Consider the following 23563-nt stretch of genomic DNA (forward strand, 5'->3'; position numbering starts at 1 on the left):
GATTAGTGAGTGATGCTGGGAATATATCACAATTACATACAAAGCACAGGGTGCCGAGGGGACGGGCCCCTGGGATCGGGCTCAGGTATGTGTCTCAGGACGCCAAAGAACAGAACGTGATGATCTGAGATGTGGTAATACCTGGGCTCTGCCTGTACACAGGACTCTCTGTACCAGACCATATCAGGAAAAGAACGCAGAATCTATACAGGAATCCAACGCCTTATAACCTGAAGGACAGAGCCGCGCCAGGAGAATCCACACAGGAGACACATGTCCCTCTGAAGCCTCTGTACAAGGAGGGACCACCCCAGTACCTCCACAGTATGTCGGGAGTCTATAATGTTACCCTATGAACCCCCTATGTAGAGGGTGTCTGCTGGGGTAAATGTGCTATGTGTCTCCTGGGTCCAGGGGTATGTGATATACTGTGCATCTCCAGGGGTATGTGATATACTGTGCATCTCCAGGGGTATGTGATATACTGTGTATCTCCAGGAGTATCTGTACCGTGTATCTCCAGGAGTATCTGTACCGTGTATCTCCAGGGGTATCTGTACCGTGTATCTCCAGGGATATCTGTACCATGTATCTCCAGGGGTATCTGTACCGTGTATCTCCAGGGATATCTGTACCATGTATCTCCAGGGGTATCTGTACAGTGTATCTCCAGGAGTATCTGTACAGTGTATCTCCAGGGGTATCTGTACAGTGTATCTCCAGGAGTATCTGTACCGTGTATCTCCAGGAGTATCTGTACGTGTATCTCCAGGGGTATCTGTACCGTGTATCTCCAGGGGTATCTGTACCGTGTATCTCCAGGGGTATCTGTACCGTGTATCTCCAGGGGTATCTGTACCGTGTATCACTAAGGAATAACTGTGGTGTATATATAAAGAGGCATCTGTGTATCTCCAGGGGTATCTGTTCTGTGTATATACAGTATAGAGGGGCATGTTTGTATCTCCAGGGGTATCTGTGCTGTGTATATACAGTATATAGGGGCATCTGTGTATCTCCAGGCGTATCTGTGCTGTGTATATACAGTATAGATGGGCATGTTTGTATCTCCAGGGGTATCTGTGCTGTGTATATCCAGTATATAGGGGCATCTGTGTATCTCCAGGGGTATCTGTGCTGTGTATATCCAGTATATAGGGGCATCTGTGTATCTCCAGGCGTATCTGTGCTGTGTATATACAGTATATAGGGGCATCTGTGTATCTCCAGGCGTATCTGTGCTGTGTATATACAGTATAGATGGGCATGTTTGTATCTCCAGGGGTATCTGTGCTGTGTATATACAGTATATAGGGGCATCTGTGTATCTCCAGGGGTATCTGTGCTGTGTATATACAGTATATAGGGGCATCTGTGTATCTCCAGGCGTATCTGTGCTGTGTATATACAGTATAGATGGGCATGTTTGTATCTCCAGGGGTATCTGTGCTGTGTATATCCAGTATATAGGGGCATCTGTGTATCTCCAGGGGTATCTGTAGTGTGTGAATGACCTCACTATCCCGGGGTAAGTATGTGAGTATGTGTACCCCCTGACACGCATGTATTGCATCATGGTCACGTCTGATGTTCTGGATGGGGAGGATGAGTGTCATGGTGTTACACAACCGCCATCCGTCATCTTAATGACCCTCACCGAAAACTCTACCAGATGTGGGGCCGCTCATGAGTCATACGTGTGCATTATATGTGACATATCTGACATACAGATAACCTGCCTGTCCCATATTATAAATGTTGCATGCGACCGCACAGATCACCTTCTCCACCTTTAGTAACTACCAATATATACAGTCAGCTGCAGTCCGGACAGTCTAATGTCTAATGCAGTCTAATGTCGACCATCGGATGTCCTTGGAGTCAGCTGGGGTAACAAGGGTTTTCACCCATCTATTTCTTTGTGACCCTGGGATCAGCTGCCGCTTATCTCTCTGCTATACTGCAGCAACGCGCCACTCGGCTCTGCTGGACTCTGCTCATAGGATACAATAAACGTGTTGTTCCCATGTATCGGAGGGCGATGATCCCTGCACACAGCTGCGTCTCCGGACAGCGATTACCACGGTGTGCTCAGCCAAGACACGGGGGGACGCTCCTCTCCCTGCAGGACGTTCTCACAATATATCACAAGAAATGGCAGAAGCTGGCACGGGGGCTGCCGCTCTGTATCCAACCTTATCGATCAACGTCAGCACCGCAATACGAGAACGCGCTGCTCATGGCTCTAATCTGACACAGTGTAACAGAGTCCTGGCCGAGGGAGAACCCCTACAGTAATGCAACAAACCCTCTTGTTACATTACAGGTATTATATATATAAGGTATATTATAAAAGTTTATTATACAGTATAGAAGGTTATTATGATATACGTTATTATAAGGTATTTTAGGTTTTGTGTGTGTAAGTCGCAGCTCACCTTGTATCGCTTAGTGTTGTGTCGCTCCACACAAGCTCCGTTCAGACAGAACCGCCCATCGCCACAGCTGGTGCCATCTGCCCAAGGGAAGTGTCTGGTCTGGCACACGAGCTGTCCCCGGGCTCTCCCCGTACACCACAGCTTGGTGCAGTACTGCATATAAGGACACGGTTTGGACCCAAGACCAAAGGCGAGCTCGCACTGTCGGTTCAGGCTGTAGCCGACCCCTGGGAGCTCATCGGGCAATGATATTGGCTTTGCCGGCTCATCGAGGAGACACTCGCCTAAACCGATGGAGAAAGGGGAAAAATGTAATAGATGATATAACCCTGCATTACAGAACAGGGAATTATCCTGAACCAGTATCCGTCTGTTATTCTATGTATATAGCCAGCAAGGCAGAACAGAGATGATATAGAACTAGTGTTTGATTGTTATTCTATATACAGTGGTACCTTGGTTTACGAGTAACTTGAATTGAGAGCATTTTGCAAGAAGAGCTTACAGTTTTTCAAAATTGTGATTTGGTTTAAGAGCATTGCTTTGGTTTAAGAGCCCCCTGTACTGGGTGGGAGGAGGGAGTGGAGGAGGGGCATGGTCTGCATAGCGGGGTCTACAGCCCTGTACTCCGACCCAGGAAGTCTCCCTCACCTTCCAAATCATAGCAGATCCACTTCCTTCCTACTTTGTGCCCCCTGCAGTCTCTGCCAGCCCTTGTGTTAACCAAACTTTCCATTCCTGCTATAATGTCCCTACACTCAGCTATACACAATGCTGCTATAATGTGCCTGCCCTTACACTCAGCTATACACACTGCTGTATTTAAAGTATCTGTTACTGTCCTCCTGCACAGCTCTGTGATTCTCACCTTCTGATTGGTCCATGCTGAACACACAGCCCTTCCCCACTGTGATCATGTGACCACACAGACCTCTGACAGCAGCCCTGCTTCTCTATTCTAGCCTGTTATACTACACTGCAGCTCCATCCTGTATCTACAAACTGTTGATTTTTTTCATTCTTATGCACTTACTATACATTATACTCCACATGCTGCTTGGCTATACTCTACACTCCACTCTATACTTATAATGTGACATATTATATATATGCCAGCAATACAGAACATAGATTATTTAAAACTAGTGTTTGTGTTTTTCTGTGTATAATATGACAATACAGAACAGAGATGATCTAGAACCAGTGTTGGACTATTATTGTATGAATGTATTGTATGTATGTATATACAACCATTTTTTTCTAATGTGTGCATTTACCATTGGTAAGTGGAAGAGATAATCTACTAATACCACCTTGAAAGCTGGCGGCCCCTACAATAAAACAGAGACCCCCCCCCCCCCCCCCCCCGCCCAGTGTCCATTCGCCTCCTGTCAGCGGGTAAATCCCAATCTCGTGTTAAGTTTACAAATGCAACCGGATGCCAGGAGTAAACTGTTTAAAGAGGCGTGAGAGGGGAGCCAGCGAGGGGACAGCAGCGCTCAGCGAGAAACCATTAGAGACCCGACCCAGCTGTCTGTTTGCTCTACTGGCCAGCTGTAGAGATACTACTATTACTATGCTGCACCCTAACGCCTCAGCCAGACCCCCCTCCATGACTACACCCTGACAACTATGCCTGGACTGGTATATATACAATCATACATCACAGAATATATGAGGTCCTGTATACACATCTGTATAGATGGTTGCAGCCTGACAACACTGCATGGACTGCTATATATAATTTTTAGAGATGAGCACAACGAGAGCGTGCAGCATTTGATTAGCGGAGGCTAAAGAATTTGGATGCAGCCCTAACGAGTCCTATGGCTGTATCAATGTTTTCCAGGCACGGCTCGATTATGGTACAGCAGGGCTGTATATATATCATTAGAGATGCCCATGCTTGCTCTTTTGTAAACATAATAAAGATATATACTTACCTGTCCAGGCTCCCCCCAGTGCCCTCCAGCCTTGTTCCTGTGTTCCTCGCTCACTGCAGCAGCTTCGGGGACTTCTGTTTCCATCTCTGAAGTGTCAGACCACACAGCCAATCAAAGGCCGAGATGGGACAATGCCGCGACTAGTGATTGGCTAATTGGCCTGTCTCTTCAGAAGTGCCAGAGGCGGCTGGGGGGAGTGGAGAACACAGGAACAAGGCAGCAGGACACAAGGGGAGCTTGAACAGGTAAGTATAATCTTTTTTTTTTATACTTTACCCAAACATCATGAAGGCAGACCACACAACTGCTATAGGTCCAATGCAGTAAGGGGGTTCAGGGGCGTGGCGAAGTGTGGTCTGCCTTCATAGAATGCCACTGGCAGCTGACGCTCACACCAGCACCCACCCCAGTTTCTCTTGTGACCAGAGGCAGCTTTGCACCTCAAGCCAGAAGAGCCCACACACATACTCACTCAGAACGGGCAGTCCCAGCCCGGGAAACTGTGCCACGCTGGGTGAGTATGCGGGGGGGGGGGGCATACAGGATTCATGGGACCTAGTACAGTTTTTTTGCTATGGGGCCCCTTGTAATAGCATGTTGGAAGGGCTGTGGGGGTCGGTAATAGAACTGCTAGTATAACATATGATCACATAATTTTTTTTTTTTTAATCTTTGACTCTCATGACCATTGGTTCTTCCCTGAGTGCACATGTGGTTTAGTGACATCATGGGTCCAGGCCCTGGGCCCCTTTCCAGCACTGGATATCTCATCTATGTGGCAATCTGATCCTCACCATGCCCGTTGTCCAGGAAATCGGTGATAATGGCGGCACTGCACCCAGACCATGGATTGGCGCGGTCGATCTGTATCAGTGTGGGCGACATCATGTGGTTCTCCTTCAGCTTGCCGAACACCTCCTCGCAGGCCTTGACGTTGTCATGTGGCATGTTGAAGACGTGACCTATGGCAGGAGAGAGCGCAGTCAGGGAAGGAGACAGGAGGATTTTACAGCAGCCTTATTTATGACACTGGAAATCTGACAAGATGGGATATTGAGCAATTGTGATTTACTCCTCTCATCCCGCAGTGATTTTATTCCTTAGATTGTACAAACATCTGCAAAGCATTTGATGTGGAGGAGGGGAAGGGGAGCGAATCTCTAGGAGACCAGTGGAATTCTGTACATTATTGGGGAGTGATGAGTCCATACTGCAGATCTAGGACAATAAAGTGTGTGCGAAAGACAAGAGAATGAGCGACTACTCAGCCTCCACACAGTACTGGGGACCAGTCCGAAAACACAGAGGAAACTCAACATAGACAGGACAGCATTTACACTTCTGGACCTCAGAGCTGACAATCACTGAGCCACATCAGACCCCGAACATGGCCCATGTAGCATGGAAGAACTAATATCAGTGCCAAAACACCTCTCTTCCCTCAACACAATAATTTGGCAAAGTATCTACTGGGGCAACAGAGTATCTTCAGGGGCATCAAAGTATCTACAGGAGAAACAAAGTATCTACAGGGACAACAGAGTATCAACTGGGGCAACAAAAGATCTACAGGGACACCAAAGTAGCGCAACAAAGTATCCACAGGGGCAACAACATATCTACCGCAGCAACAAAGTATCAGCAGGGACAACAAAGGATCAGCTAGGGCAACAAAGTATGTACAGGGACAGCAAAATATCAACTGGGGCAACAAAGTGTCTACAAAGACAACAAAGTATGTACAGGGACAACGGAGTACCAACTGAGACAACACAGTATGTACAGGGACAATGGAGTACCAACTGAGACAACACAGTATGTACAGGGACAATGGAGTACCAACTGAGACAACACAGTATGTACAGGGACAATGGAGTACCAACTGAGACAACACAGTATGTACAGGGACAACGGAGTACCAACTGAGACAACACAGTATGTACAGGGACAATGGAGTACCAACTGAGACAACACAGTATGTACAGGGACAATGGAGTACCAACTGAGACAACACAGTATGTACAGGGACAACGGAGTACCAACTGAGACAACACAGTATGTACAGGGACAATGGAGTACCAACTGAGACAACACAGTATGTACAGGGACAATGGAGTACCAAGTGAGACAACACAGTATGTACAAGGACAACAATGAATCAACTGGAACAACTAAAAATCTAAAGGGACAACAAAGTATCAACTGGCACAACAAAATATGTACAGGGGCAATAAAGTATCTGCTGGGGCAACAAAATATCAACTGGGACAACAAAATATCTACAAAGACAACAAAGTATGCACAGGGGCAATAAAGTATCTACTAGGGCAACAAAGTGTCTACAGGTACAACAGAATATTAACAACAAAATATCTTCAGGGGCATCAAAGGATAAACATGGAAAACAGAGTATCAAATGGGGCAACAAAGTGTTTTTTTTTGTTTGTTTTCTTTAATCCAATCTGTTTTAATCAGCACAACAAAGTATTTAATGGGGCAACAAAGTATCTACCATGACAATAATGTATCTTTTGGTACAATAAAGTTTTAACTGAGACAACAAAGTATCTACAGGGACAATAATGTACAGTATCTAATGGTACAATATTTTCTTTTTTTACAGGGACAATAATGTGTCTACTGGTACAATAAAGTTTTTACTGGGAAAACCAAGTATCTAATGTGACTTCAATTAAAAAAGTATATACTAGAACAAAATGTGGCAACCAGACAGATATCCTGTATCTTACCAGGTGTTTGGTATCATTTGTATCAATTATCGTTGGCTTACGCGAGGACCCACATAGCTCCCTGTTATAGACCATCTATTGGTATTATCAGTATTATTTATCGATGATCAGTGACTTATACATAAATATAAACCATTTATAAGTATCTATTGGTTGAAGTAATATGGAGAACTGCTACAGTATATACATTGAGTACAAGGAGCAAAGTAGCAAAAAGTACCTGTAGCAAACATTGGACATGAAAACCAGAACTGACCCCACCCCCCTACAGATCATGTCACAGGAGTAGTCGCAGCTCATGTTAACTTTAAAAAATTGCTGAAAATTCATGAAGAATGATCAATAGCTCCATAAAGCATGAAAGAACTGAAATCCTTTAAAGCCTGTGATAATAATATTAGTATCCTCTCGGCATTGCATATTATGACTGTGATGTTATTACTATTAGCAATGTCTATTGGTGCTTCACTCCCCCCTGATTTACTGTGGGTAGGGGGCTCATAGAGATGCGCTGTTGCTAGTTAAGCAGCTGGGACTCTTTTTAGTTGCATTGTAAACTAGGAAGCATGCATCAGGGGTGTGAATGGACCCATGGCGGGACCACATAATCTGCAATCAGCATGACCACAGAGCACTGGACATTCTCTAAGACCATTGTGAGGCAGGGGGCAGCATCACTGCACCTACAGGCCCCTGTGAGAACTATCCTATAAGGACAGGCAAAATACTCCCAGTGGGCAGGCCTCATACACCACCATGGCCACCATGTTTGAAATCTGCCCTGCAATGAACATTAGATATGTGATGGAGAGTCCAGTGACAGATTCTCTTGAACTTCTCAGGACAGATTTACACAGTTCAATGATGTGTTTATAAAGGGTAAATTCCTGGGGATCAGGATCCGAGCAGTAAAATAAGCCGCAATGGCTGCAGATGAGGAAACATGGAGGTGTCTCTGTATTTGTTAGGTGTTACAGAGATTCTCCGCTGTGTAAAAATACCAAACCTTGAGCTGTGACTCAGCGTTATTTGCTATTTTCCATGTGCTCCTTTCTGTGATGAGGCGGCATCACAAGCTGTGGATTATGTCATAAAGGCTCCGCTCACTCTATCGCAGGAAGACTCCAATATCTCCCCAGGCTGCTGATCATGATGTGAAGGCTCTGCACACTCCACAGGCTGCGGATCATGGCAGAAAACCTTGGCTTACTCCACAGTCTGCAAATTAAAGCAAATTGTGGACAGTGACGTAGCTACCATAAAGGCAGACCACAACACTCCTACAGGGCCCAGGCACTAAGGGGGCCCTTTAACTGTGAGCGTTTGCGATGAACATTCACACTTAAACGCTGCAGCGTCTGACTGAAGCCATTGGCTGGGGGCAATATTACACCAGCAGCCACAAGAGCTCCCCAGTGCACCATTGACATCACTCATATGCTTCAGAGCTGGGAGAAAGAAGGAACGCCAGGAGACTGCGGAGGGCAAGGTGAGTATGTGTAGGGGTGGGGGGATACATGGGGACCCATACAGGTTTTTGCTATGTGGTCCCGTGAATCCTTGCTACACCCCTGGCTGTGGATTACAGCAGAAAGGCTCCATACCTCAATGCATAAGTATTCACCCCCCATTATGTCACTGTGTAGGAGAGGCCCCCTTATGTGGACGTGGATACCCCAATTTGTCTCCAGTGGTCCTTGCAGATCTCTCACGACGATGATTTATCAGCAATCTCCATGACACAATGGTATCAGGAGCGTTGCCCGTCCATCATTCCCCCACCCCCCATCATGACACATGGTGGACAATACATGGGACCACTGATAATGGTAATGTTCTACTGGGTTATGAATACACCATTTCAGGCACCATTCCCCACATACTGCTGTCATAGCGTCTGAAGCCAAATCTATGGATCAGTCCAGACCGAGACTAATCTCTGACCCTGTTCTACATTTTGGACTGAGTGCTGGTGTATAAACATTAGATGACGCATCCTCCCGAACTGTAACATTTACTGGAAAGAACAGGAACCTCGCCCATCAGGGGAAAAAAGGGGAAAAGATCCAAAGAATCATGTCAGCTGCTGCAGAACATCTTATGAGAGGAGCATGGTAAGTAGCGGCTGAAAGCAGATGATATGACTGGTCTGATATGTTAGGATTAGGGGATACAGCATGACTTGGTGCTTACTACATGACAACCACATGCAATGTTTTTATAGGAATATGCACACGTGGACTTTTTGGCGCGATATTTGAAATCCTGGGAATAAGTGATATGTTACTTATTATGTGTGTATAGAAATCCAGGAAGGGGATTAAACCTGTTGAATGGGTCTAAGCTGCATCCAAGTACTCGGTGAGGCTATCCTTGGACTTTCTGCTGCGGATTCACAGCTCATTTTTCCAAGTCATGTGACCCTAACTGGGCGGGGGGGGTGTAAATCTGGAAATCATCATAGAAGCGTTGTTGATGGAGCACAAACAGAACCACCAGGCTGCATCCAGCCTGATCCATCCTGACATCCCCCCTGTTACCTTATGGAGGTCACTGTGTAACTCATTCTCTCTCCCCAATACAGAAAGAATACATCTCACAGCTGAGGGCTTGTTACAATGTATCAGTCCAGACGACAGATCTCTCCTGTCCTTTGATCACAATGTATCAGTCATACTAGACTGGATGCAATTGTAACAAATCATCAGCTGTGAGTATTACTGTAGGTCTGTGCAGGTTACATTATTCTCTGTACATGGGTGTGATGAATAGGATGTGCTTCTTCACCTCGGCCTGGGGGTCAGACGGCTTTGGCTAACACAAAAGTGCCACTTGCCTGACAGTGGTTTCCGCCATACTGAGATATTTCTAGATACTGGATAGAAGCCATAGCCCACAGCGGCGCCTTGAGATGGAGATGTTGTATTGTAAAGGAGACGGTACTTCTGTGGTGGTGGTGCTCATGGCGGGATGGCGTCCCAGACGTAGTAGATAAGAAAACCCCGGCACTCACCTATTAAAGTTATGCTTGTTTATTTATGTGCAAAACATGAAGGCTATATGCTGAAACGCGTCCTCCTGTACTTTACTATGTTTTGCACATAAATAAACAAGCATAACCTCAATAGGTGAGTGCCGGGATTTTCTTATCTACTTGAGATGGAGATGAGCCCTGTTCATACGCTCCCATATATGTTTGGATCTCCAGCTGTTGTGAAACTACAACTCCCATCATGCCCAAGCTGTCCGATTATGCTGGAAATTGTAGTTTCCCAACAGCTGGAGAGCCACGGGCTGCAGATCATTGCATAATCCCCAGTATCCATTCATGTCAATGGCTGCAGGGTTACTTCATCCCACGGTATCCATCTCTCCATGGGGCGCCGAGCACTTACCTCCCTATATTATGTAGCCTCTGGATGCAGATAATAATGCAGATAATTCACGGAAAATGTTATTATTGAGGTTCACGCACTCCCCATACATGGCACCTAGTATCTGGAAACTCACCCAGCTCATGCGCTGTAGTAAAGGCTGAGGGGAGGCCGTCGTCCTCAATCACGGAGCAGCTGCGTTTCGGATCACACATGGTGCCAACATCCGCCATCCCCAGAGTGTCGCAGGTGGAGGCGCCGCATAGGTCCTGAAAAAAGAGAGAGGGGAGGGGGAGATGCTGCTGAGTTCTTTAGAGGCTGATACCAGAGAACAACAACACGTCTGCTGTCTACTATTTTTACTTTGCACTCTCACACACCATCATCATCACCTTACTTATATCACACTTCAATCTATGACCTCTGCAAATGTGTTCCATGGAACCACCGCCAAGCATTATGTCACCCTCACACACAACACTGACCTCTGCAGGTGTGTTACACATACATCATGTGACCTTCTTATGCATCACTGTATATCACCTGACCTTGTGACTTGAGATGAGCAAAGTTCAAAAAAAGTTGTAGTGCAGTTTTGGGGCAATACTCACCTGTCCCAGTGTCCTTTTCAGTGTTTCTGGTGTCTTCAGCCGCCTCAAGGCTGTCCCTCTTGTCTGGAGAGTGAAATCCCACTGAGCCAATCACTGGCCACGGTGTTATTCCATCTCAATAATTGGCTGAGTGGGCTGGGGGCGGCTGAAGACACAAAGACACAGAGGAAGACACCGGGGGTGCATAGACAGGTAAGTATTACACCAAAACTGCAGTGAAATAGCTAAACAATAGTTCATCTGTTTTAGTGTGATTTGTTACGGTTCAGTTCACACAAGCTTGCCAATTTTATGCCGAAAATTCATGAACCTAGCGAATCTCTACTTGTGACTGATCTCTGTGGGCGTGTTACATACATGTACATCTTGTCATGGTGTTTCTTCCTATGTAATAAAGCAGACTGGTGTCGTCTGGGGCAGTGGACATTACGGAGCAAAGCAATCTGATTTCTGCCAGGTTCATTGTGTGAATTCCTCTGTTCCTTGGCAGAATCTCTGTTATTTGTGGCTGGGGGCCAGTTCTGAAAACGGAATTTTTCGGAGAACATGTCTGAGCCTACGGGGGCCCATTATAAGTCTATAAAGTGGGGGAGGGGAAGACAACAGTCATTATGAACCCTTCTCCCCCTCAAACAAAAAGCTGGAATCAACAACCAATCAGGACGCAACATCAAATAGTGACAAACCAGACAAATAGTAAGTGCTGACCGCCCAGTCCAATAGAAAATGGTGAGCACCTGGATTATTAGTAAGTGCTGACCACCTGGACCAATGGTAAGTGCTGACCACCTGGACCAATAGTAAGTGCTGACCACCTAGATGAGGGATGGGGAATCTTCGGCCCTCCAGCTGTTGCAAAACTACAATTCCCATCATGCCTGGACAGCCAAAGTTTTAGCTGTCCAGGCATGATGGGAACTGGAGTCTTGACTTAGATTATTAGTAAGTGCGGACCACCTGGATCAATAGAAAGTGCTGCCCTCCTAAAACAAGGTGATACCAGGATATAAGACAGACTATTTTTAATCAGCTTAGTGCCTATCTACACAGTGGAAAGTCGTCTCTAAGATAGAGGTCTGTGGGAACATCACTGGTGACCTCGGGAACATCAAGTCTTTGAGTATGACAGACTGGGTGCAGTAGGGCGTCTCTTTTGTGGAGAAGTTCTTCTTATGACATGCCCTACATCATGGGTCTCCAAACTGCGGCCCTCCAGCTGTTGCAATACTACATTTCCCATCATGCCTGGACAGCCAAATCCAAAGCTTTGGCTGTCTGGGCATGATGGGAATTGTAGTTGTGCAACAGCTGGAGGGCCACAGTTTGGAGACCCATGTCCTACATACTGAGCATGCTGGGTGATGTACCCCAATTCTGGTTAGGGACAGAGTAGGTAGTGAGAGGGACCAGGCGGAGGGATGGTGCATGCCACTTTAGCTATTAGGTATGTTTTTCTGGCCAGTAGTAGGTAGGAAGGGCCTAGAGGTCACCAAACATGGAATAACATGATACTATGGGGTAGAGCAATTGTTGTATTATGTTATTATGTTGAGTTATGTTTAAGTCATAAAGAAACAAGAAAAATTAGAAATGACTGCTGTGGTTAGTCAGGTACTCTCACTCTCTACATACTGGGGGAGATTTATCAAACATGGGGTAAAGTGAGACTGGCTCAGTTGCCCCTAGCAACCAATCAGATTCCATCTTTCATTCCTCACAGACTCTTTGGAAAATGAAAGGTGGAATCTGATTGGTTGTTAGGGGCAACTGAGCCAGTTTCTCTTTACACCATGTTTGATAAATCTCCCCCACTATGTCATAAAGAAGTTTAAGGGAGACCTGGATGCTTTCCTTGAATAATCTAATATTACAAGTTATGGGTTCTAGATTTAACAGGATAGGATGGTAGCTATGGTGGTTTCTCTTTAAAAAGGTTATCTAGCGCTAAGAAAACATGGCCACTTTCTTCCAGAGACAGCCCCACTCTTGTCTCCAGCTTGGGCGGGGTTTTGCTGCTGAGTTCCATTGAAGTGAATGGACCTTAATTGCAAACCACACCTGAACTGGAGACAAGAGTCACGTTGTCTCTGAAAGAAAGTGGCCATGTTTTTGTAGCACTAGATAACCCCTTTAAAGCAACTCTGTACCCACCATATTACCCCCTCCCAAACCGCTTGTACCTTCGGATTGCTGCTTTTAATCCAGGATCTGTCCTGGGGTCCGTTCAGCAGGTGATGCAGTTATTGTCCTAAAAAACAACTTTTAAACTTGCAGCCCTATGTCAAACTGCCGTGGTCTAGAGTATCCATGCCCTAACCTTGCACCACATCTCCGTCCCTCCTCCCCACCCTCTTCATCATAAGTAATGCCACTGGAACATTTTCTCCTGTCTGAACATTGCTCAGGTGCCTTAACAATCCAGCCCATGTGCAGTATTCACACAGCTAAAAATATCCCTGGAGCATTCCTAATGATGAGGAGAGCGGGGAGGAGGGACAGAGGGGTGGTGCCAGCCTAGTGCATACACAATCTAGGCCACGCCAGTTTGACATAGGGCTGCAAGTTTAAAAGTTGTTTTTTAGGACAATAACTGCATCACCTGCCGAACGGACCCCAGGACAGAGCTTGGATTAAAAGCAGCTATCCGAAGGTACAAGCGGTTTGGGGGGTACAGATTGTGAGTACAGAGTCACTTTAAATCTTATTCCAGCTGTTAGCTATTATGGTTTGGATTGTTCATTATATTTTTGTTTTCTGTGTTTGTAGTGGTGAATACGGTCTCGTATAGTGTAATAGTGCAGCACTGAATGTGATCGTAGTGTAAGGCATGGAATAACTCAGCACCAGGTAAGTAATGAGGCTTTCCCCAGTGTTGATCCTGTAAGTGTTGTGTTGTTTCTGTGTATTTCACACTGCTTTAGTTCCTGTCTGATGCCTCCTATGATATCACTTCCTAGTTCTCTTCCCCTGGGTGGATGCCCCTGGCGGTGTAATCTACCTGGGTTCTCTCCACCTTCTCTACCTATTGCTGTCCTCTGGCTGACCTCCCCGACCTGTCCTACCACACCCCCCACCCTCTGCAGGTAACACATTCCTCATGGCAGCAAGTCCTAGCACCCCCCACCCCCTCCATGTAAACAGGACAGAACATGGCCGACTAATCCACTTGTATCAGCTGGAGGCCGTTGTTTCTTAAGGAGACAATTATTCTTAAGACTAAAGAATTAACACCAGAGGCTGTTCTGCTACAGAGAACGAATTTTTCAGCACAGTCAATCATATCTCCAAAGAGCAAATTATTCATGTATCTATCCTGCTGGTGGGGTCACTGTGTACATACATTATATTACTTATCCTGTAATGATCCTGAGTTACATCCTGTATTATACTCCAGAGCTGCACTCACTATTCTGCTGGTGGGGTCACTGTGTACATACATTATATTACTTATCCTGTACTGATCCTGAGTTACATCCTGTATTATACTCCAGAGCTGCACTCACTATTCTGCTGGTGGGGTCACTGTGTATATTACATTACATTATTTATCCTGTACTGATCCTGAGTTACATCCTGTATTATAACTCCAGTGCTGCACTCACTATTCTGCTGGTGGGGTCACTGTGTACATACATTACATTACTGATCCTGTATTATACTCCAGAGCTGCACTCACTATTCTGCTGGTGGGGTCACTGTGTACATACAGTACATTACATTACTGATTCTGTACTGATCCTAAGTTACATCCTGTATTATACTCCAGAGCTGCACTCACTGCACTGCTGAAGGGGTCACTGTGTACATACATACATTACATTACTGATTCTGTACTGATCCTGAGTTACATCCTGTATGAGAAATTCTCAGCTGTGACATCATATTTACAGGTCTATGATGGGCATAATCCTATTTTCCTGCAGTATAGTGTTATAATGCTCAGCACATGGGGATAATAACTTTCTGATCTCCTTCTCGTGTCCTATTTCCGGCAGCTTTGTGGAAGGTGCAGGACTCGGTTATAGGTGGAGAAACAAATGTGATTTACCATCTGGAAGGGGAAAGCAGCAAAATAATGATCCCAAAAGGACACGATCAGCTGCCTGTAAATGAGGTCATCACATAGTGACAGGTTCATTTCAGAGAGATCGATTTTTCCAGAATCGGAATGTTTTATTGGATAGGGATGAACAACATCATCATAACGTCAGGTCACATAGGGCATTGTGCAGCGTCCTGTTGTTTTACATACTAGGTTGTAGTATGGTTGTTGTGTGTTTGTGTATAGTTTAGTATATACTTTTTACTTGATAATTTAGTTTTCACACTGCTATACAGTATACTGTTTAACAGCATATGCTGAAGTATATCGTCAGTGCAAGTGTCAACGTTTCTCCTGTGCCTTTACCAAACCTAGTGTCCCATGTATGGAAGTAAGATGCTTTGGTCACATAATGTCCCTCAACTTATGAATGCAGTGGCTAATCCAGCTCCTATTAACCTAGAATAGGAGTGGATGTAAAACTAGTCTAAAGCAGTCTGAACCTAGTTTTTGGCCAGAGCACATGTCTGCTAACTCAGACCCTTTAAGGCCCTACTCCACGGAACTTTTTCGAACGATTATCGTTCATAAAATCGTTCAAACGACCGCTCGTTAACGATATTCGTTCTGTGGAATAGCTGTAAACGAGCAAACGACAACAGCGAAATCGTTGTTGAGTTGTTCACTATTTTTTTCAACATGTCGAAAAAAAATCGTCGGTCTTTCAACAATAATTCTCTAATCTTTTCATTGAATAAAAAACCTCAGTCGTTCTTGAAATGTCTACCTACATTTCCCCACGTTTTAAACGACCATGTAACGATGTAACGACCGCAAAGAAATCGTTACACTACAGATATCGTTCACGTTCCCTCACGTATTATGTGTTATCGTTCGCTCAAAAAAATCGTTAAGTGCTCGTTAATGAGCGGTCGTTGGAGCGAGTCTATGAACGATAATCGTTCCGTGAAATAGGGCTATTAGTCATCTATTCAGCTGTAACATTTCTCAGTAACAGTGGACAGGAATAGATAAGCAAATAAGCCACTCCAAGGCCTTGAAACTGCTACAAGCAAGTCACTACTCCAGTCCACACTGCAAGGATAAGTTCTACATTCTACAACCTTTTTTTTACAGGGTTGGAAAATTTGCTCAAGGGTCCCCTGGCATTGCTTTTTAAGCCTCCAGTCCGAGACAGTAATCTTGCTTCTGAATGTGTCCCTTGTGGTATAATGTGACAGATCTGCAGAGTTATTTTGTGAGTACAAAAGTTTCTTCTTGACAGACCGCTAAGCCAGTTATTTGCTGCAGCAGTAGCGGCCAGTGATTGGCTGAATGACCTGTCAGCTCAGAGAAGCTGCAGCGATGCCGGGAAGAGACCAGAAGGAAGGAGGAGACCAGGAGCATGGAGAGGGTTAATGCATGAACAGTTTATCTAACCAGCAGCCATGCATCGCTATTACATGTAGCTATTAAAAGTAGCTATTACGAATAGCGATGCATGATCATATTTTAGGTTTGGCCCTAAAGAAGCGATCAGCTGATCATCGATTGATCGGCTAATCGTTCTCTCTATTACACAGTGCAATAATCGGACAAATCTGGTTCCCGGGTATGTGGGTCTAAGACATAAAGGGGTGAGATCACAGGTGGACCTGCCGTAGAAGCAGCTCTGGCGTCTGATGCGACACCCGCAGGGAACTGAGAATACGTAACCCGTGAGTCCACCGTTTATAAGCACAGAACCACCTCTCTTTACATCCACAATAGGAGAAGATGAGGCTATGGTGGCCTCTGGGTGAAAAGCAGCTGATGGGGTCTGTACGATATATATGGACAGTTCACTCATCTCTTCCCATTACGTTATGTCCTTCACACATAGTTGAGTTTCTGGGATGTCAGGAATGATTAAATGGGATTTCAGCTCATGGTGCTAAACCACAAGCACGTGGATGGGATATTGGGAGTAGTACGGAAAACAGGGGACGTCCATAGCTGTTGGGTCTTCACAGAGAATGGACGAGGCTACAGTCACAGCCAAATGTAAAAGAAAGTGGGGTCTACTGACTGACACGTAACTGGGTTGGGGCCATTCTGAGACGCTATCATACACATTACCAGAGTAGAAGGGGGTGAATTACTGAGACGTAACGAGGTTGGAGCCATTCTGAGACGCCATCGTACACATTACCAGAGTAGAGGGGGGTGAATGACTGTGACGTAAAAGGGTTGGGGGGGGATCAATGGCTGGTATGTCATTCAGGAATTCTTTGGGGCAATGCAACTACTTTGACCCCCACCAATGCCAATAATGAAGGGACTGTGGTCTCTCCAGTGCAAATCCTGACCTAGTGTAGAGAATGGCAACACAGATCCATTAATGTGAATAGCACTCTGGGGCAATTCTGACATCATGTAAGGATTAGTGATGCTTCGGAAACAACTGAATTAAGTGGAAACCCCCATATGTGTGGGAATACCCCTTTAAGGCATGAAGACAGCTGTCCACTCGCTGACCACAGGGAGCCGGGAAGGAGCTCTGTCCGGGGAGGTCTCACCACATCAAGCTGTTTGCATAGGCATCGCCTTAGTATAGAAACAAACCCTTCCGCTTCTATATTTACTGGCTGATTCATACATACGAGGGTCTGCAGGATCTCAGTCAGGTCGGGCATGGTGGGTGGCTGCTCTCCGGTCCTTGTCCTGGTCATGTTGGACATGCACGATGCACAGTATATAGAAGGAGGAGGCCTCTGCAGGGTCTTCTTATTCTGTATAGCACCTCTAGGAAGGGTTAAAGTACTATTGTCTCCAGGACTGTCGGGAGGAGTGGCAGGATGGGGGGCCTGCTCATGACCCTTGATTGACTTGAGGGGCTCTTGTATCCTTGAAGGATGACAGGAAGACTGGAGGTGGACAGGTTGAGGCATGGAGCGCTGTCACTCCAGACCTGTCAGCACTTTCTCTCTGTGGTTCCTTCCCGTACAGTGAGATGCTCTGCAGCTTTCCGGGGATGTTTGTGGAAGCATGTTTTACATTGTAGCAATTACATACACAATTATACGATAGAATTTCCTCCTATGTTATTGTGTTGTCACGCTACACGGCAGAACGCCGCTTCAAGGATCTGGGGTCAGCAGCCGTGTACAGCAGGATCAATGTACGATGAGGTGAGCGGCTGCCCTGACACCTGACAACTCCAGTACAGGGTGGGTGTGAACATGCACCCAGAAGGGGACCCCATTTGCATTTTTGCCATGGGATACTGCTTTCTCTATGTACACCTTCCCCGATAACACTGGATCCAGACTAAGATGCCCTAAAGGCTTTTATAGACTTTAAACAAAAGTCAACCTACCCAGCCCTGTCCTTGGTTGACTGACACTCACCTGGAAGCCCTGACTGTCAATGAGACACGGATACGGATGAGAGGGGTGAGGAGGTGTTAGAGTCATTTTAAGAGCTTAGGAAAGCCTCTAAGTTATATAGATTGTAATTTACTTTGTTTTAAAAATCTATAGTTTTCCAGTACTTATCACCTGCTGTATGTCCTGCTGCAGGAATTGGTGTATTATTTCCAGTCTGACACACTGCTCTCTGCTGCCACCTCTGTCCATGTCAGGAACTGTGCAGAGCAGTAGTAAATCCTCATAGAAAACCTCTTCTGCTCTGGGCAGTTTCTGACATGGACAGAGATGGCAGCAGAGAGCACTGTGTCAGAGTGGAAAGAATACACCACTTCCTGCAGGACATACAGCAGCTGATAAATACTGGAAGACATGAGGTTTTTAAACAGAAGTAAATTATAAATCTATATAACTTTCTTATGCCATTTGATTTGAAATAAATACAATTTTGCTAGAGTACCCCTTTAATATTAACCCTGCACTCTCCCTCCTTCACTGTAGCTCTGGCATTTGTGAATCAGAAAGCCCAGGATGAACAAAGTTCTATGTTCTTTCCCGATTCCCGATTATTATTGCGTACAGACAGAACTATCCAGAGACTTAATCTCCCCGCCTTGTGAGCGTGCTCGGCTGTAATGCACCGCCCGCTTCCTGACCCCTTCTTCTCAGCATCAGACTGACCCTTGGACACAACACTCAGCGCTGATCTTTGATGTGAAGAAATGAAAGAGACAAATCCTATTGTAACTATAAGAAACCCAAACATCCAATTTGCAGGAGCCCATTGCCCGTAGCAGAGCAGCCATCACAGAGGGGCTCTGTCCATGATGACAGGACTATGGCTGGATGCCCAATACCCGCCCTGGTCCACTGACCCTGATGAGGTCTAACAGCGGGTTCTGGGATTTATAGGACAGAATGACTGGAATGAGATCAAGCATCAAATCCCATCACAAACCACTCTGCCCAACCCCCTGGTGCAAGTAGTCATCAACGACTAATTATAAGAATCCGCTCGTAAAATCGCAGCACAGACAGCGCCATTATGTGTCACCCTCCTCTGCACAATACTAAACCCTCCATAGTCTTGTATATAGGGATACCAGCCCCCCCACAGATGCCTATTGTATGAGCCCAACCTGTGCTTAATAAAAGACGTGAACAGTACAACTGTCTGTGTGTGACTAGTTTAGTTAAAGTGACAAAATATGTCATTTCACATGGAAACTTTTTTTTACACTTTTATGCACTTCTTTCAGCTTCCTTTGGTTCATTTTTTCCATGTAAACACATAAAAACACCTATAAATAGCTCGAAAAAGCCTAGCCTGTATGAAACAACCAATAAATATGCCACAACAATGTGATCAGGCCACTTTTTATTAGTCATCAATGCAGAAAGTGAGGGAAATTTAAAGGGTTCACTTACTTTTTCTCCCTACACTGTGCTCAGTAACAGGAATGAACAGTACAAGTGTCGGTGTTATCAATTCAGTTACACTGTGTTTGTCCACACTCTTGATTATATTATATTACTAATCAATGCAGAAAATTTCAAAGGGCCCATGTGTTCTCCCTGCACTGTGGATGTTTACTCATCAAAAGGAATGAGCTGTATGTGTGTTATCAGGTTGGTTAACCTGGGCCTCATTTACGAACAATCAGTCATTTCTGGGCCGTTATGCTGTTGGTTGTGTTGTTTTTTTTTTTTGTTTGTTTTTTTCGTGAAATGCACTAATGTGCCCCATTGGCCTTAGTAAATGTGTCCTTTTTTACACAGGAAAAAACTTAAATCCGACCACCCCACTACACCAGAAGCAGGTGATTTTTAGAATAGAAAATCTGACAAAAAATAACGATTTGCTTAATAAATTTGTCGGTCGTGGTGGGTTTTAAAGGACATGCCCATGACACAACGCGTTTCTGGACAAAATGGACATGTTTGTTGGGTTTTTTGAAAATTTTTGTTGCACACCTTTAGTAAGGATGCGGTAACCCCAATTTTATTAGTAATCAAAGTAGAAATCCAGGGAACTCCAAAGGGGTTTACTTGCTCTCCCTGCCCTGTGGATGTGTTTACTTGCTCTCCCTGCCCTGTGGATGTTTACAGCTGTACTTTTCCTGTTTGTTTCCACAACTAATATTAAATATGTTGGAATACTAAACCGACAGGGAAAATGGACAAAACCCCATCATTTTACCACCAGAAACACATTAGTAAATCGGCCCCATTGTGTTTATCTATAAGACTATGTTCTAACTATGTCTTTTAAGGCAAAATAATGGTTGTTACTTTATAATGATGTCTGTGAATAACGATCATAAACATTATTAACGTCCGTCTTTTAAAAAAACAGATGTTTTTTCTCCTAAAAAAGACACTGTAGGAACATAGCCTAATGCTGCGTTTACACAGAACGATTATCGTATGAATTTTCGCTACAACGATAAAATTTGAGCGATAATCGTTCCGTGTAAACACAACAAGCGATCAAGCCACGAGCGAGAAATCGTTCAATTTGATCTTTTAACATGTTCTCAAATCGACGTTCGCTAAAAATTCGCAGATCGCTTACTGTAAACTGGCTTTCAAAGATTCACCCTATGTGAGAGATGGGCTTAAAAACGATCGCAATAACGATTTTTCTTTAACGATTTACTCGTCTAAACACTGATCGTTTTAAAAACCAAATAGTTGCTTCAAAATCATTAAACGATCGATTGGGCGAATTGTCGCTCCGTGTTAACGTAGCATAAGTGTGACTGTGACTTAGATACATACAGATGGAATTTTATTAGTAAGTAATGCAGAAATCCAGGGAACTCCAAAGAGGTTTACTTGTTCTCCCTGCCCTATGAATGTTTACTGTGTTTATCAATAACTGTGATTATCATCCTATTCCACCGGATGATTATCGTTCAGATTATCGTTAAATCGTTCGAATCTAAACGATAATCGTTCGGTTGAAATGCAGTTAACGATTAACGACCGAACGAGAAATCGTTGATCGCTTTATAAGACCTGGACCTATTTTTAGCGTTGCTCGTTCGCAAAACGTTCGCAAATCGTTTGCAGTGAATAATGGCCCTATTCCACGGGTCGTTTTAGAGGAGCAAACGAGCGCTATTAGCGCTCGTTTGCTCCTCGTTCGCCGCTCGCTGCCGCCGCTATTCAACGCGGCTGCAGCGAGCGGGTGAGTGCGGGAGGGGCGGCGGGGAGCTGCGGGGGGGCTGCTCGGAGGATCGCTGATCGTCCGGGCAGCCCATAGGATATAGCAGCGTCTGCTGCCGATGCTCCTATTCAACGGAGCGACGGCAGCAGATCGCTGCTATATCAGTCGCTTGTTTTTCAACATGTTGAAAAACAAGCGACTGCAACGATCAGCCGACATGAACGATGTCGGCTGATCGTTGCACTCTATTCCACGGAACGATTATCGTCCGTAGCGGTCGATATCGTCCGAAAACGAACGATAATCGTTCCGTGGAATAGGGCCATAAGACTGCGTTCAGTCGTTCGCAATAGATACGAACGCAATAGCGAATAAGTGGCGAAGAAAAACGATCGCAATTACGATCATAAGTAACGATTATCGTTCCATGGAAATGAGTGAACGTTTTCAGGTCTTTCACAATAGCGGTCGTTTGCGATCGTTAATCGTTAACGATTATGCAAACGATAATCATACGGTGGAATAGGGCCCTAATGCCCCTATTCCACGAGTCGTTTGGAGGAGCAAACGAGCGCTATTAGCGCTCGTTTGCTCCTCGTTCACCGCTCACTGCCGCCGCTATTCAACGCGGCGTCAGCGAGCGGGTGAGTGCGGGAGGGGCGGCGGGGAGCTGCTGAGGGGCTGCCCGGGGGATCGCTGATCGTCCGGGCAGCCCATAGGATATAGCAGCGTCTGCTGCCGACGGTCCTATTCAGCGGAGCGACGGCAGCAGATCGCTGCTATATCAGTCGCTTGTTTTTCAACATGTTGAAAAACAAGCGAGTGCAACGATCAGCCGACATGAACGATGTCGGCTGATCGTTGCACTCTATTCCACGGGACGAATATCGTTCGTAGCGGCCGTTATCGGCCGAATACGAACGATATTGCTCCTCTAAACGACCCGTGGAATAGGGCCTTTAGTGTGTTTAGCTACAACCTGGCAGCCAAAGTCCCCATGAACGACTCAGAGCCTATAGGTCGGGGTTGCTTAACCTGTAGCTCTCCAGCTGTTACAAAACTTTACCTCTCAACATGCCGGGTGATATTTTGCAACAGCTGAAGAGCCACAGGTTGGGGAACACAGCTACAGGTATTCATTAGACAAGGACAAGTGATTAGTAGTGGGGTCTGGTATCCGACCTTCTCCTCCAGTGCACATTGTTCTCTGATGTCTGAGCTGCCACCTCTGAGCTATAAGCTATATGACAAGACAAGAGCACCGCTAGCAGCAAGATGAAGAGACGGTGGGCATCAGGGGGCCTGACTACTGCCGGTGCAGACAACTGCTGGCGTCAGGTTTATTAGATGCAGTGACTGTGACCGGATGGTGACAGCAAGAGATCCTATCCATCAAATGTGGATAGGGTGACAACAGATCTGTCGCCCAGACTCCTATGCATCACTTCCCAACCAGCGAGGGTTGTAGTGCAGGAGTGTGGAGAAGCTATAATGGAGGAAGATGTCACATATTATGGGGCAAGGACACTGTGACGATGACCAGTCACTACCAGATGGATTTGATGGTGGCGGATGGTGACACCGGCCTTGGCACCTTGCTGTCAGGGCGCAGGCTCATCCTCCTCTTGCGCAGATTCCTGACATTCCTGATTCGCGGTGATCCCGCCGCCTGCAGCTATTTGGAGAACACGATCATTTGTTTTCTTTCCCAAAAGCCGCAGAAAAGTCTCTAGCTAATGCTCATTGTACGGAGAGAAGGGACAGCGATGAGGCTCCGGAACACAGCTGTCAGGGCCTGATGCCTGGTAATCTCTGCACAGACCCCA

The 23563-nt window shown here is 45.6% G+C and overlaps 1 protein-coding gene and 1 long non-coding RNA gene across 5 annotated transcripts in view; one reads left to right on the forward strand and one right to left on the reverse strand.

Annotated features, from left to right (window-relative positions):
• The window catches only part of ADAMTS15 (ADAM metallopeptidase with thrombospondin type 1 motif 15), a 44904-nt gene that overhangs the window by 7918 nt on the left and 13423 nt on the right, over positions 1–23563 (reverse strand). Inside the window, exons 2-4 of the mRNA XM_069948547.1 lie at positions 10642–10774; positions 5176–5343; positions 2439–2722 (exon numbers count right to left, since the gene is read on the reverse strand). Of these exons, the coding sequence (XP_069804648.1) occupies positions 2439–2722; positions 5176–5343; positions 10642–10774 (585 nt within the window). The remainder of the gene's footprint in view (positions 1–2438; positions 2723–5175; positions 5344–10641; positions 10775–23563) is intronic.
• LOC138769849 (uncharacterized) lies at positions 145–19722 on the forward strand. 4 transcript variants are annotated; one of them, XR_011359327.1, is made up of 4 exons: positions 145–324; positions 13883–13963; positions 16296–16416; positions 19067–19722. It is a non-coding gene; the product is annotated as an uncharacterized lncRNA (long non-coding RNA). The 4 variants fall into 4 exon arrangements; XR_011359330.1 differs by lacking the exon at positions 145–324 and adding an exon at positions 2000–2326; XR_011359328.1 differs by lacking the exon at positions 145–324 and adding an exon at positions 11846–11890.

This window comes from Dendropsophus ebraccatus, chromosome 12 (assembly GCF_027789765.1).
Source record: "Dendropsophus ebraccatus isolate aDenEbr1 chromosome 12, aDenEbr1.pat, whole genome shotgun sequence".
NCBI classification, from domain to species: domain Eukaryota; kingdom Metazoa; phylum Chordata; class Amphibia; order Anura; family Hylidae; genus Dendropsophus; species Dendropsophus ebraccatus.